The sequence below is a fragment of the Aspergillus bombycis genome (genome assembly GCF_001792695.1).
Source record: "Aspergillus bombycis strain NRRL26010 chromosome Unknown contig00141, whole genome shotgun sequence".
NCBI classification, from domain to species: Eukaryota; Fungi; Ascomycota; class Eurotiomycetes; order Eurotiales; family Aspergillaceae; genus Aspergillus; species Aspergillus bombycis.
In genome coordinates, this window is record NW_019170143.1 from 37,125 (window position 1) to 49,634 (window position 12,510).

General features: G+C 50.0%; 4 protein-coding genes across 4 annotated transcripts; 2 read left to right on the forward strand and 2 right to left on the reverse strand.

Moving 5' to 3' along the window:
• Positions 1-682: 682 nt before the first annotated feature.
• On the forward strand, positions 683-3,075 carry ABOM_010630 (alpha-galactosidase; the record flags this gene model as incomplete). The annotated part of the gene is made up of 3 exons (XM_022537758.1): positions 683-785; positions 858-1,467; positions 1,533-3,075. 3 exons carry the CDS (start codon positions 683-685, stop codon positions 3,073-3,075), a joined length of 2,256 nt encoding a protein of 751 aa, XP_022384237.1.
• A 2,000-nt stretch (positions 3,076-5,075) lies between these two features.
• Positions 5,076-5,606, reverse strand: ABOM_010631 (uncharacterized protein; the record flags this gene model as incomplete). Its single annotated transcript, XM_022537759.1, has 1 exon — positions 5,076-5,606. The coding sequence occupies one exon, from the start codon at positions 5,604-5,606 to the stop codon at positions 5,076-5,078; it is 531 nt and encodes a 176-aa protein (XP_022384236.1).
• Positions 5,607-6,391: 785 nt separating this feature from the next.
• Positions 6,392-7,300, forward strand: ABOM_010632 (class I SAM-dependent methyltransferase; the record flags this gene model as incomplete). The annotated part of the gene is made up of 1 exon (XM_022537760.1): positions 6,392-7,300. One exon carries the CDS (start codon positions 6,392-6,394, stop codon positions 7,298-7,300), a length of 909 nt encoding a protein of 302 aa, XP_022384239.1.
• A 1,198-nt stretch (positions 7,301-8,498) lies between these two features.
• On the reverse strand, positions 8,499-9,179 carry ABOM_010633 (SIMPL domain-containing protein; the record flags this gene model as incomplete). The annotated part of the gene is made up of 1 exon (XM_022537761.1): positions 8,499-9,179. One exon carries the CDS (start codon positions 9,177-9,179, stop codon positions 8,499-8,501), a length of 681 nt encoding a protein of 226 aa, XP_022384238.1.
• Positions 9,180-12,510: the final 3,331 nt, after the last annotated feature.

Genomic DNA, 12,510 nt, shown 5'->3' on the forward strand with positions numbered 1-12,510 from the left:
CTTTCGGCCATTCTGAGAGGCTCCCAAGGTCCAACCTAAGGCAGTGGTCACCCCGCAGCCTGGCCGCTAAGAGTTCGTCGAGTCAGGGTTCCTGTGTACAATATTGAGGCACCCTGGATTTCTCTTCGCTGCTCCATCAGAGGTTGTACAGCGACATTCATAGATATGCTTGGAAATTGTCTTCTATATAGCATGTTCCGAGCCCGATGAGACAGGAGGATAGCAATCCTACCGAGAGGGCTGGAATGGGGTATACCGGGGTATGTGGGGGGAGGAAAACACACCAGAGATATTTCCCCGATATTCCTCCGCATTGGCCTTTGCCGGCGTTGAGTATCCCCACATTCCGAGTCAGGGAATCATTCTGTCTATCCCCAGTTATCAAAGGGACCATGACGTGACGATGCAAGAGGAACACACTCATGGCTATTGGAATCAGTGCGGGAATTTCCCCGGTCCACATCCAGGACCTTTCGTTAGTGTCGAATCCAGTTCTTCCATCGATGAAAGGGGTAATGAAGACGAACCTTGCATGGTACTGCAGCTACAAAATGATTGGGGGAATTATTGCGGCATCAGTCGCTTTTCATGCTTCCCCGCGACTATTTAAATGCATGGATACCCATCCTTTCCGGGGCCTCAGATCGTCTCGTCTACAGCGCAAATCACCTTTTAAGTCAAGATGTTTGGCTCCCCAAAGCGTGCTGCTTTGGCAGCCGCAAGTCTTCTGACTGTCTTCGGAAACGGCCCATCAGTCATGGCACAGGAAACTGCAAGCAGCAATGGTAAGCGGAACCACATAAGCTCATCCTGTATCGCACTCTTCCAAGCTTCACTCCCAACTGACACATGTACAGCTGTTGTCGCGGATGGCAAGACCTTCGCCCTCAATGGAGAGAACGTCTCCTACCGCTTCCGAGTGAATGAGACCACCGGCGACCTGGTGTCAGATCATTTCGGTGGCAGCATCACTGGCGATATCTTCCCAGGACCGGGTCCCGAGGCACTTGGCGGCTGGGTTGGTTTGGCTGGTCGTACTCGCCGTGAATTTCCAGATCACGGCCGAGGAGACTTTCGGATTCCCGCCGTTCGGATTCGCCAAGAGGCAGGCTACACCGTGACAGATTTGCAATATCAATCGTACTCGGTGATTCCGGGGAAGCCTGCTTTGCCCGGCTTGCCGGCAACCTTTGGTAGCGAGGAGGATGTTACGACTTTAGTGGTACATCTGTACGACAACTACAGCTCCATCGCTGTGGACCTGTCGTACTCCATCTTCCCTAAATATGATGCCATTGTGAGGAGCGCGAACGTTACGAACAAGGGTACCCAAAATATCACAGTCGAGGCACTGTCTAGTTTCAGCTTTGATTTCCCCTATGAAGACCTTGACATGATTAGCCTCAGGGGCGACTGGGCGAGAGAAGCCCACCGTCAGAGACGGAAGGTGGAATACGGTCTCCAAGGGTAAGTCTCTGTTCACCAAGCCGATGATGGACGCAGAGAATTAATGTCCCCTCCGTAATATACAGCTTCGGAAGTAGTACTGGTTTCTCCTCCCACTTACACAACCCCTTCCTTGCGCTAGCGCATCCCTCGACAACTGAGTCTCAGGGCGAGGCCTGGGGGTTTTCCCTTGTCTACACGGGCTCTTTCTCGGTTGATGTCGAGAAGGGTTCCCAGGGCCTCACCCGTGCTCTTCTGGGATTCAATCCTAGTCAGCTGTCCTGGCAGCTGGGTGCTGGCGAAACACTCACCTCTCCGGAATGTGTTTCAGTCTACTCAAACGACGGTGTCGGCGGCATGTCTCGTTCATTCCATCGCCTCTACCGCAACCATCTGATCAAGAGCAAGTTCGCCACATCGGACCGCCCAGCGCTGCTTAACAGCTGGGAGGGTCTGTATTTCGACTACAATGAGAGCACAATCTACCGCCTGGCGGAAGAGTCGGCTGCTTTGGGAGTGAAACTGTTCGTGATGGATGATGGCTGGTTCGGCGACAAGTACCCCCGTGTATCGGATAACGCCGGTCTGGGTGACTGGGTGCCCAACCCGGACCGTTTCCCTGACGGTCTGAGCCCGCTGGTGGAAAATGTCACGAAGCTGAAGGCAGCAAACTCATCCACTGACCTGCGCTTTGGTATCTGGGTTGAACCAGAAATGGCCAACCCCAACTCGACCCTGTACCACGAACACCCTGACTGGGTGCTCCATGCCGGCCAATACCCACGCACTCTGCAACGTAACCAGCTCGTTCTCAACCTTGCTTTGCCTGAGGTGCAAGACTATATCATCGACTCCATTACCAACATCCTCAACAGCTCGGCTATTTCCTACGTGAAGTGGGATTTCAACCGGGCGATGCACGAGACACCCTCTCCCAGCAACGACCACGAATACATCCTGGGCATGTACCGGGTGTTCGAAACCCTGACCACGCGCTTTCCGGATGTTCTGTGGGAAGGCTGTGCCTCTGGTGGTGGACGCTTCGATCCTGGTGTCCTCGAGTACTTCCCGCAGATCTGGACCTCCGACAACACCGATGCCCTGATGCGCATCACCATCCAGCTCGGTACCTCTCTGGCATACCCACCCAGCGCCATGGGTGCCCATCTCTCAGCGGTCCCGAACGCACAGACCGGACGTACCATTCCTGTCAAATTCCGTGGTCACGTCGCCATGATGGGTGGATCATTCGGTCTCGAGCTCGACCCCGCCGAGCTGCACGAGGACGAGAAGGCTGAGGTTCCCGGACTGATCGCGCTGGCAGAAAAGGTCAACCCAATCGTACTGACTGGCGATATGTGGCGTCTCAGGCTTCCTGAGGAGTCCAACTGGCCAGCGGTGCTATTCATCTCCGAGGATGGCAACCAAGCCGTCCTCTTCTACTTCCAACTCGGCCCTAATGTTAACCATGCTACTCCCTGGATCAGGCTTCAGGGGTTGGATCCCAAGGCCACGTATAGCGTTGACGGCAGTGGAGCGTACTCGGGTGCGACATTGATGAACATGGGGTTGCAGTATAAGTTTGAATCGGATTATGATAGCAAGGTTGTATTCTTGCAGAAGCAGTGATGAACCTGATGATGTGATGTTCATGAGGGTAATTATTTGTGTGTAGATAGTGAATGGAAACTTAATATTTTTTTTCCTCTCCAGTACTCTAAGGTTTTTTGGGAAACTACCAGCTAGATTCGATAAGAGTTTCCAGAAGGATGCTCTTATTATGCACTCCACACTGCGCAATGGTAACCAACCTGAAGCTACGGCTAGCCTGCATCTAAAATATTGGAAAATAGCTAATTTAAAAAAGCACATGCTGAGAAAGCAAGCTCGAACTCCCAGTCATCAGGACCAGCCTGCTCCCCGTTCCCAATATCAACAATACTCTGAACTCCACATGTCCAGTTAGGAAAGTATTGATGCACTACCTCAGGTACAACAGAGATAAATTTCAGCTTCCCGCTGCACAGGCATGAATCATGCTTATATCAAACGCTACATCTTGCCCTGCACCCAACAGCTCTATCACTGTTCCAGACCCGTCACGCGACAAAGCATACGCGAAAGAACACACCGGGTTCGCTGACCGGTAGACAGCCCGTTGGTGGTCTGGCATACGTTCCGCGTTCCCTTTCGCAGAACCAAAATAGTACTTATGCGGATATGCAGTAGGGTCCTCGTAGAAAACTGTCTCGAACGAGTCCTCCCAGTATTCGCCGCAGTGTCCCGATTCAAAGAACGTCCCCGCCACAGCCATGTGCAGCTGTCTCATTCTCAAGGGTTTTAATCAGATTGCGGACGCTCTCTACGGTTTGCACCATCTGGGAGAGAATTTTTACGTCTCAGTCTGCATCGTCTTCAATTATCAGGGCAGTATCAGGTCCAGTGGAAAGAGCAAGAATAGTTTGGAACTAAGATGTGATTGATCGGTCTGCCGATGGGGAATAGAGATTCTCAGGAGTAGAATGATATGTACACCTAAGGTGGCATTTCTGGCGCGCTGTGTGGGTGGGCACTGCGGTCGGCTCAGGTGGTTGTACAACTCCGGTTGTTTAAGCCAGAGGACCTCCAAAGATATACCAAGATAGTAAAATAAGGCTGAACCCCGTTCCCAGATAGAGGCATCGACGTGGAGCGACCAACAACGTTCATCTTGTTCGCAAACCATCCAGGAAGTTGTAGCAGCGGCCACGGTATCGTGAGTCGGGGGGTAGGTGCATTAAAGGACCTTTAGTGAATGACAATATCCTGAAAATCCTCCTGCAGATCAAGATCCTCAAACCTCTAGCTGCATGGAATGGAATCCAATGGGACTTCCTCTTTCTCGCCGGGCAAGCCCCTACCAGCTAATTTCTTACAAAGTAGTTCTTTGTCTGACGATGCCTTCATCCGTGCTATCTCGGGCATTATAAAGTCACACAACCCTCGCTTAGTCCACTCCTCGAGCACTTAGATGCAGTTGACTTGTTGCTGAAACTGCCCACCTGAGGTTGGATTGATTGGATATGTTTCCAAAACATCTGTTTCACCGGACAGGAGATGAAAGACACCAACTTTTCCTAACCTCAGCCTAGCAGGGATATTTGATAACCATGGTAACATGGTAACCCCTCAGATGGAACAGTGTCCCCATGATGGATTTAGGACTCTGAGCATCCTGATCTCACTAGGAGCAATAACAGGTTTCTGGTTTACCCTCCATTTTTTCATGAGCGGATATGTCTTTGTTCCTGGATCTGTCACGTTAATATGCACACTCGCTCCACCGAGCCGATCTAAGAATTTGCGTGCTAATTTTACGTGACCATTGCCAGCATGTTAAAGCTGCTCCTGACATCATTTCTTCTGGTCCAACACTCGGTTCAAGCAGAGCCGGGAAGATTCTACAATCCCCCAGCTGGGGGCCCTATGCATGTCTACAAGGACAATCCAGTCTACGAGCTTGAACAAATGGTTCAGCTAAGATGGGCAACCACTTTAGAAAGCATCTCCATATTGTTATGCCAAAACGATAATCCCTATTTTGAATGGCTTCAAAGTAAGTCGTCGTTCACTACCGCATAATGACTTCCTCATATTTCGACCTGACGGTAGATCACAGCAAATATATCAGATGTTACAACATTTACCTGGATCGTATCGACCCAGCGAAGCCTAGACGATGGTAATGTTTTCTTCTTCCAGATCCGAGATGCCGATGAGCCGGAGACCCCGGGCTTCTTTGCTAGCCGTTCCTTCAATATCACTAAAAGGGCAAAAGATTCAACAATAACAACGACAACGCTGTCATTACCATCATCATCGTCGTCGTCGTCCACAACGACGTCAGTTAGCTCAACACCGAGACCAACTAGTGAGGCATTGACACCAACAAGAAGGACCTTCACGCCAGCTAACATAACACCGACAACAACTCCAACGTCAATATCAACATCATGCGACGCCCTTACCACATCAATAACTTCGTTAATCTCCACCACATCACCCGTTCCATCCTTCCATTCGAGCAACAACGGTGCAATATCACCACCAGCAAAATTGGGGCTTGGTGTTGGCGTTGGACTCGGATGTACATTTCTACTGACCCTTACAATTGTTCTCATGTATTTCAAGCTGCGAACGAGGCGCCCTCAAGCCGACAGGGCTCAAAACTACCTCTTGGGAAGCACTCTAGTCACAGATAAATCATACATCTGCAAACCTCGACCGGCCCGTCTAGTCGAAGTTCCTGGACGTCAACTTGAACATCATGAGCTGGCATCGTGACATACTATTCACCCGCAGACTGATTTCTCCTAGTATTACTACTTCAGGCCAAATATATGGTTTTAGGTTTTACATGAGCTAGCCTTGGTGAAATCGCACGACTAAACAGGGGGCTGAGGATATATTGGTAAGAGGCAGCAAGTAGTATTCTTGGGACTTGCCTGACGGGGCTCTTACTTTCACAGGGATTACAATTGTATGGCTTTTATGTTCATAACTTCTCAAGCTGAGTCTGCATTCGTGATGGTACAGGTGGGATGACCCGTACCGTTGGTTTGGTTTCCAGGGTTTGGGAGCGCACGAGCCATGCCTTACATCAACTGCCATTGCCACTGTGAACCAGGTCAGAAGACTGCCTCCTTTTATTCAGCCAAACTTCCTGCATATTACTGTCTTCTTGTAATATCAACGGAAGATAGATTCATCCTAGCTATGGTACACATCCCTGCGACTCGTACCTTTTCGCAGGCAGTACGCTCAAGCTCCTCCTCTCATGAACTGTTTCCCTGAGCAAGAAGCCTACGGGCATGACTTCGTGACTCACCACGATCCATCTAGCTTGGAACTAGTTGTTTTTTGATTATCCTGAACATAGGCAGTCTCGACAGTCCTCTGTGTCATCATGAGCGACAGCAAAGGATGCAGAAGCACATCCCATGACTCTGTTTATTTGGCCGAATACTACGATCTCCAGGCCAAGGCAGATGTCACGACCTTGAACGCTCAAGGTGATGCCAAAGTCTATCTATCGGCCCTGGAGAGGCAGATGGAATCGTACTACCCCCTTGATCACCACGGAGAACATCTTGTCGTCCTGGATGTCGGCACAGGTACCGGGCGTGTGCTAGCCAATCTGGCCACAGATGCCGTTCGGGACGGTATTCCTCTGTCCAATGTCGAGTTCATCGGGGTTGACAAAGAGCCTTCGATGATCCATCGTGCATTGGCTGTACAGCGGGAGACGCCGAGCATGTCGCAAGTCGGTCGCATTGATTGGCTAGTCGGAGACGTCCTCCATTTAATCTCGGCAGAACTGCTCGAAACCCACATCAATCAGGTTGATTTACTCCTATCCGCGTCTGGCAGTGTCAGTCTTCTTTTCAGGGCTGGTGAGCTCATGAGGTTTTTCGCTCAGGCTGCCGCGCTGCTTCGGCCGCGGTCGGGACGTTTCTACCTATCTGTGAAGAAAGATCTAATATCAACACAAGCTACCACAAAGCCAACAGATGAAAATGCGACAGATGCAGGGTTGTGCGAACGACATGAATTTCCGAGTGAGCTCTACGAGGGTATTGTCTACAGGCAACTGCCGACTGAAAGTCCAGCCTTAGACGGTATTATCAAGAGGACTCCCTACCAGTTGCAGGTGATTAGGCGGACTGATGCCGGTTGTGAAGAGGTTATAGAAGAAAATCATATTGAATGTGTGCAAAGGATCTGGAAAGAGACGGAGCTCTTGGAGTGCTTTAAGGAGGCGGGTCTGGAGAGTGTCGGAATCATCCAGCTTCACATGAGACGCACTATGTTTTGAAACAGGCCGAATGACGAATATTCACTTTGAAAATTTGAAAAGCCTTTTCCTCCTTGTTGCCTTTATTTCCTTCGCGGCACGGTGTTATCGCTTCCTTCCTCTCCTCTTTCTCTCACGGGCCGTGAAGACCCGACTTCAACACCACGTCGATAACTGACTTGTCCTGATCTCATTGGCTTCATCGATTATACTGGCGCAGGCTCCATTGACGTACTTCTTTTACTTGCTTGATACCGAGAATGCTATATGTGTTGCAGATGAAGCTCCCAGCATTGGCTATGGGGGGGGCCTTGAGTGCTCCCAACAAAAGAAAAAAACGGTTATGCCTATGGTCAGGTAGAGGGGAAAATAGGTATAGGGTATATAATTCGTCATCAGAGAATGAACAACACCTGCCCAAAAAAATCCACCTTAAATTTGTGTCGAAGTGTAGTCCATGGAGAATGTCATAGTCACTATATATATCTTCGAGCAAACAAACAGCAACGTCGGCGTTCGACCGCCCGGGTAGCAACAACACTGGGAAACGCGTTTAGAAACGGGTATAGGTTCTAACGAAAGGATGTACCAAGGTTGCGTGAAAAATATGGATCTCTATGAGCTGCATTGTGTGAAAGGTGGTTCAGCCACGTCGAAATCAAACACATAGGATGCCGTAAGTTACCATAGCCTTCCTTTAGGCTCATGTAACATAAAATTACCATGGAATTTCAACAAATGGTCCCGTAACTCAGTCGGTTAGAGTGCTGAGCTAATAACTCAGAAGTCGAGAGTTCGAGCCTCTCCGGGACCATTTCTTTCAGCATCATTGGTCTAGTGGTAGAATTCATCGTTGCCATCGATGAGGCCCGTGTTCGATTCACGGATGATGCACGACTTTCGCTCCTATGGCTCAGTTGGTAGAGCGCATGACTAGTAATCATGAGGTCCGCGGTTCAAATCCGCGTGGGAGCAGTTTCTTTTTGCTTTTTCATCTCCATTCGGTTTCATTCTCTTTCGGGCGGCGGGTTCGTTCCCTCTTGCCTACCAGTCGTATACAGCCTTTGGTCTGAAGCCGCTGCCTAACAACAAGCTCAGGATACCATAGTCCTACTGCCTAGCAACCGTACCTTTGTGGAAATGGTTCGAGTCATTAAAATATATCCACATTATCATTGCATGGTATCTTAAAAACACATAGCCTCCCCTCGCCCACAATCTACTCCACCTCCAAGCGCATCTTCACAGAGCATTCAATCTCACAACTCTCCGGCACAAAACTCAAGGCCTGCTCACCCCCCGACTCCGCAAATGCAGGTGCTCTCCGAGCGGAAGCAAACATCATTGGCGAAGCGTGTCCCTGAGAATCGTCGATCTCAACGGGTCGAAGAGTACTCATGTTCAGCGCACCAGCGTAATCCTTGGCCTTGGCGAGCGCGTCCCAGACCGCGAGTTTCCTGCACTCCTGTCCCAGCTGCTGCTTTGTATCGTCCGTCAACTGCCAGTCGACGTCCCGCACCGAAACCAGGGCGTCCTTCGCCACGTCTGACACGAACTCGCCCAGTTTGCTGAAGTCCCGGAACTTGACCTCGAAGTTGGTGCGGGCGGTGTAGACCCGTGCTCTGTGTTCGCGCCTGTCGTGGTCCCAGGGGAGATAGCTACCGGTGCTGATGGAGCTCATGCTCCAGAACGTAACGGGGGCTTCGGGGGTGGGGTCGCCGGATGCTTGCTTCGGTGCGATCTCTTTTAGGAGGGATTGAAGGCGGTTGGAAGTGCGAGTCACGTCTTGAGACACCGTAGACTGGTTGTCTCCTTCGCTGGAAACATCGAGATTAATCACGGCGCGTTCGGCCTGACGGTGGAGGGTGGAGGTTCCGACGGTGTGGATTGTGAGACCCATGGTGAACGATTAGATGTGGATGTGGATGTTTTGGAGGATCAAAAGGGTTACAAGCCGAGTGTGAGGTCGTTAGAGTGTCGTTAAATATTTATCCAGCAGCTGAAGTGTGGCGAGGTGCAAAAGAAGTTGTTACCTAACTGCTGGGAGGTAAGCTAGGCAAACACATGTACGATTGCGGGACATGTGGAGGGGCGATGATTTGTGGTGGAGCCCGTATCAATCCTAACTTAGCAGCGTCTCTGCTTGGCACCTGGTCGTGTTACATCGTGTCCTTCAGACCAGATTGAATTTGTCGGCATTAACTGAGCTGAAGAAACTCGAGATTAAGTGGGTCAATTCGGCGATAGTTGGACTTTTAGCTCCAGGCGCTAAAACCACGACCATGAGATTATTGGAACAGGCCCCCGAAGATCATTAATGTTCGAAGCGTGAGGAACTATTGAATCTGCCTCGATGAAAGCTTCACATTCGCTTCGCGTGATTCGTGCTGTATTGTATCTGGCTGTATGGCTCTCCGTCCATAGTGACACACTCGCTGATGGGTTCTCCTTGACGCGCTCAAACGGCGCCCGGTGAGGAAGCGAGGGATATCCCCTGTCCAGGAAACAGGATATAGGCCGACCCAAGCAATGAGCTCATCGCTCGGCTTGGTATAGGCCTTCAAACCGGTGTGAGATGCGTGTGAGAAGTGTGCGAGGCGGGCGCGAGGTACCCGCAGGTGGGACTATATCAGCCTCAGTGGCGAGCTCGGCTGGCTTCGGAGGAAGTGGTGCAACAAGATTCGATCGTGTTTCGTGGCTTTTTCTTCGAGCAGAACAGGGGCTCTGATGTCACACCCAGCGAAGGGGCGATGGTTGAAGCGCTATCGCGATGCAACAGAGAGGCAATTGCGGAGGAGGTTGAGATTCCCCACCTTTATCACATAACCATCAGAGCTGCATATGACCCCTTCCAGGATTATTCGGACTCCTGTGTATGACCTGAGACAGCGAGACTCATTGTGGTGTAATAAGTACCATATGTCCTCTTTCTCTCCCTCGTTTTTCAATCTCAGGGTTGGTCAGACCACGAATTTGGGATACATGCGCCGGGTAACATATCGGCGCTCACTCCAATCGGGAAATAGGTGTAAGACTCTGAGGAAGTCAGAGAAATCTCCTGGCCGCAGCTTCTCACCGCTTGACTTGATTCTGGAGTGGTTCGAGGAGATTAATGAGGATAAAACGGGAGAGGCTGGGCGGGAGATCTCTCAATTTATACAGTCCGTTGGATCTATCACAGGCCATGCCGGTTAGATATGATCTGTTCATTGCAGGATACGAAAGCCTGCAAGGTGAAAATAACCTACTGGTATACTCTCGCCTAGAGAATGCTGATCTTGCTTCTCCTGAACGGTGCGGCTCAACCAGAAACTAGTTATGCCTGGTCTTGTTATGGGATATCCCTAGTTCTTCACCTCATTGTGATCTGGTCTAGCCCGGGGTTGTTATGTGACATGTCGGTTCCGCAAATCTCTGCTTCTATGCAGATCCAGTGCTCGACGATCTGCGGTCACGTATATCCCATGTGTGCAAGGAGTTTGGGACAAAAGATGAAAGGGTCCAATAGTTTAGTGAATTAGAACGTCATCCAAGCCCCATCATACCTTACCCAGCTCTTCTAACGGATGCCTTGACATGGTAATGCGCACCTCGACCCTAGTTTTCCGCAAGTTCCGTTCTTGGCTAGGATATCAGTGCTTTCTTATCGCAACAGACAGACAGTGGCGTAGTTTTCTATGCGGAGAAGCTGTGCCAAATTCATTGGGGGCGCATTGGAGGTAGACGTGCGTATCATCTGTCGAGGTGTTGGTCCGTTTTTGGTCTTTCGATAGAGCCGGAGTTTGCGATTCACCGCACCGAAGTATGCATGCACATACCCTAGGCGGTTCTCGAAATCGCTAATGGCATTCCTCGGCAACGTTCCACGCAAGGACTTTATCTTTCCCATAAGCGAAGTGAGACTCGGCACAGGGGAAGTTCCTAGGTCGATCTTCAACATATCTTAAGATGGAAGGTCGATCAAGGCACGTAGTGCCCCCTGCAAAGGAGAGAGAATAGGTGCCGCTCTTAGCGCCCAGCTCAATCTCAGTCTTGTCTTGGAATTTATTATGTTCAAATCCCGGGGTTGTGCATTTCTTGGCATTGCTGAAGACCCGAATTGTCCGCCATTTATTGAAAAGCTTCCACAAACTGGAAGCACAAAAGTACCTAGAGGCGTACCGGTACGTACATGCTAATCCGCCATGAATCATGGACGATCAATAGCAAAGAGTCCTTTGTCCTGGAATTATCCCAAAGAATCAGTGCAAACCTTCGTGTTTGTTTGGTCGACGAGAGCTTCACAATGGCTATCAGCAAGCTGTGGGAGAGACATATATCGCGGATGACATAATTTGCATTCAATTTGCCTAACATATCAGCTGTTCGCCAGTATTTGACCATGACTCTTCCCTGGGAGCTTCGGGGAGCATTATCGGGAATCCGATATCGCACGCTTGATATCACCGCTGCGTCCTGCGATGAAAGTGGGCCGCTAATGGGCCTCAACGGCGAACGAACTACCCCGTAGTCGACAATCTAGTGGTATGGCCAGCCCTAATACATTCGTGTATGCATCCAACGCGGATATAACTGACTTTTGATTTCTAAGCTGGTTGCAAAGTTCCTCGTATCTGCTAAATTTCTGGGATTGACCTTCTACTCCACACCATCTTCGGTAATTAGTGAGCGACTGTCGATCTTCATATGAAGTGTCCGCCAGCTGAACGAACTGTCACCGGTCCGAGCGTAAAGAAAATGCAAAACAAAAAAAAAGGGCAAAGTGCTAACGCAAAGTGATACCCTTCGACAGTTCGACTAGAATGCCTAGTCTACTGGACTATCCTTCTGGCCTGCAGAATTTGCTTTGGTGGTCTAAACATACCGGCTCTGATTCCAATTGGGTTGCCTTGTAAAATGGAGTGCAGCTGATGTGTCCGTCTCGCATGAACTGCTAAGCTTGAAGCCCGGCATATCAGCTTTTGCCGTTTTGCGCACTTTTTCTTCTTTCTTCTCTTTTCTTTCTCTCTCTCTCTCTCTCCTTCTTCTTCTTTTTTGGTGGTAGTTTTCTTACCCACCTTGCTGTAGCAAGACGGGTGTCCCACATAACTGCACACCAGCCATGTCTTTAAATCCACCCTAAGATAAATCAATACGGCGTTATCCGTCCACTCAACAAACTCCATTCACAGCTAGTTCGCCAAGATGGAAGACGCAGCTGCTCTGGGAGAAAACGAATAATTCTCGTTAGC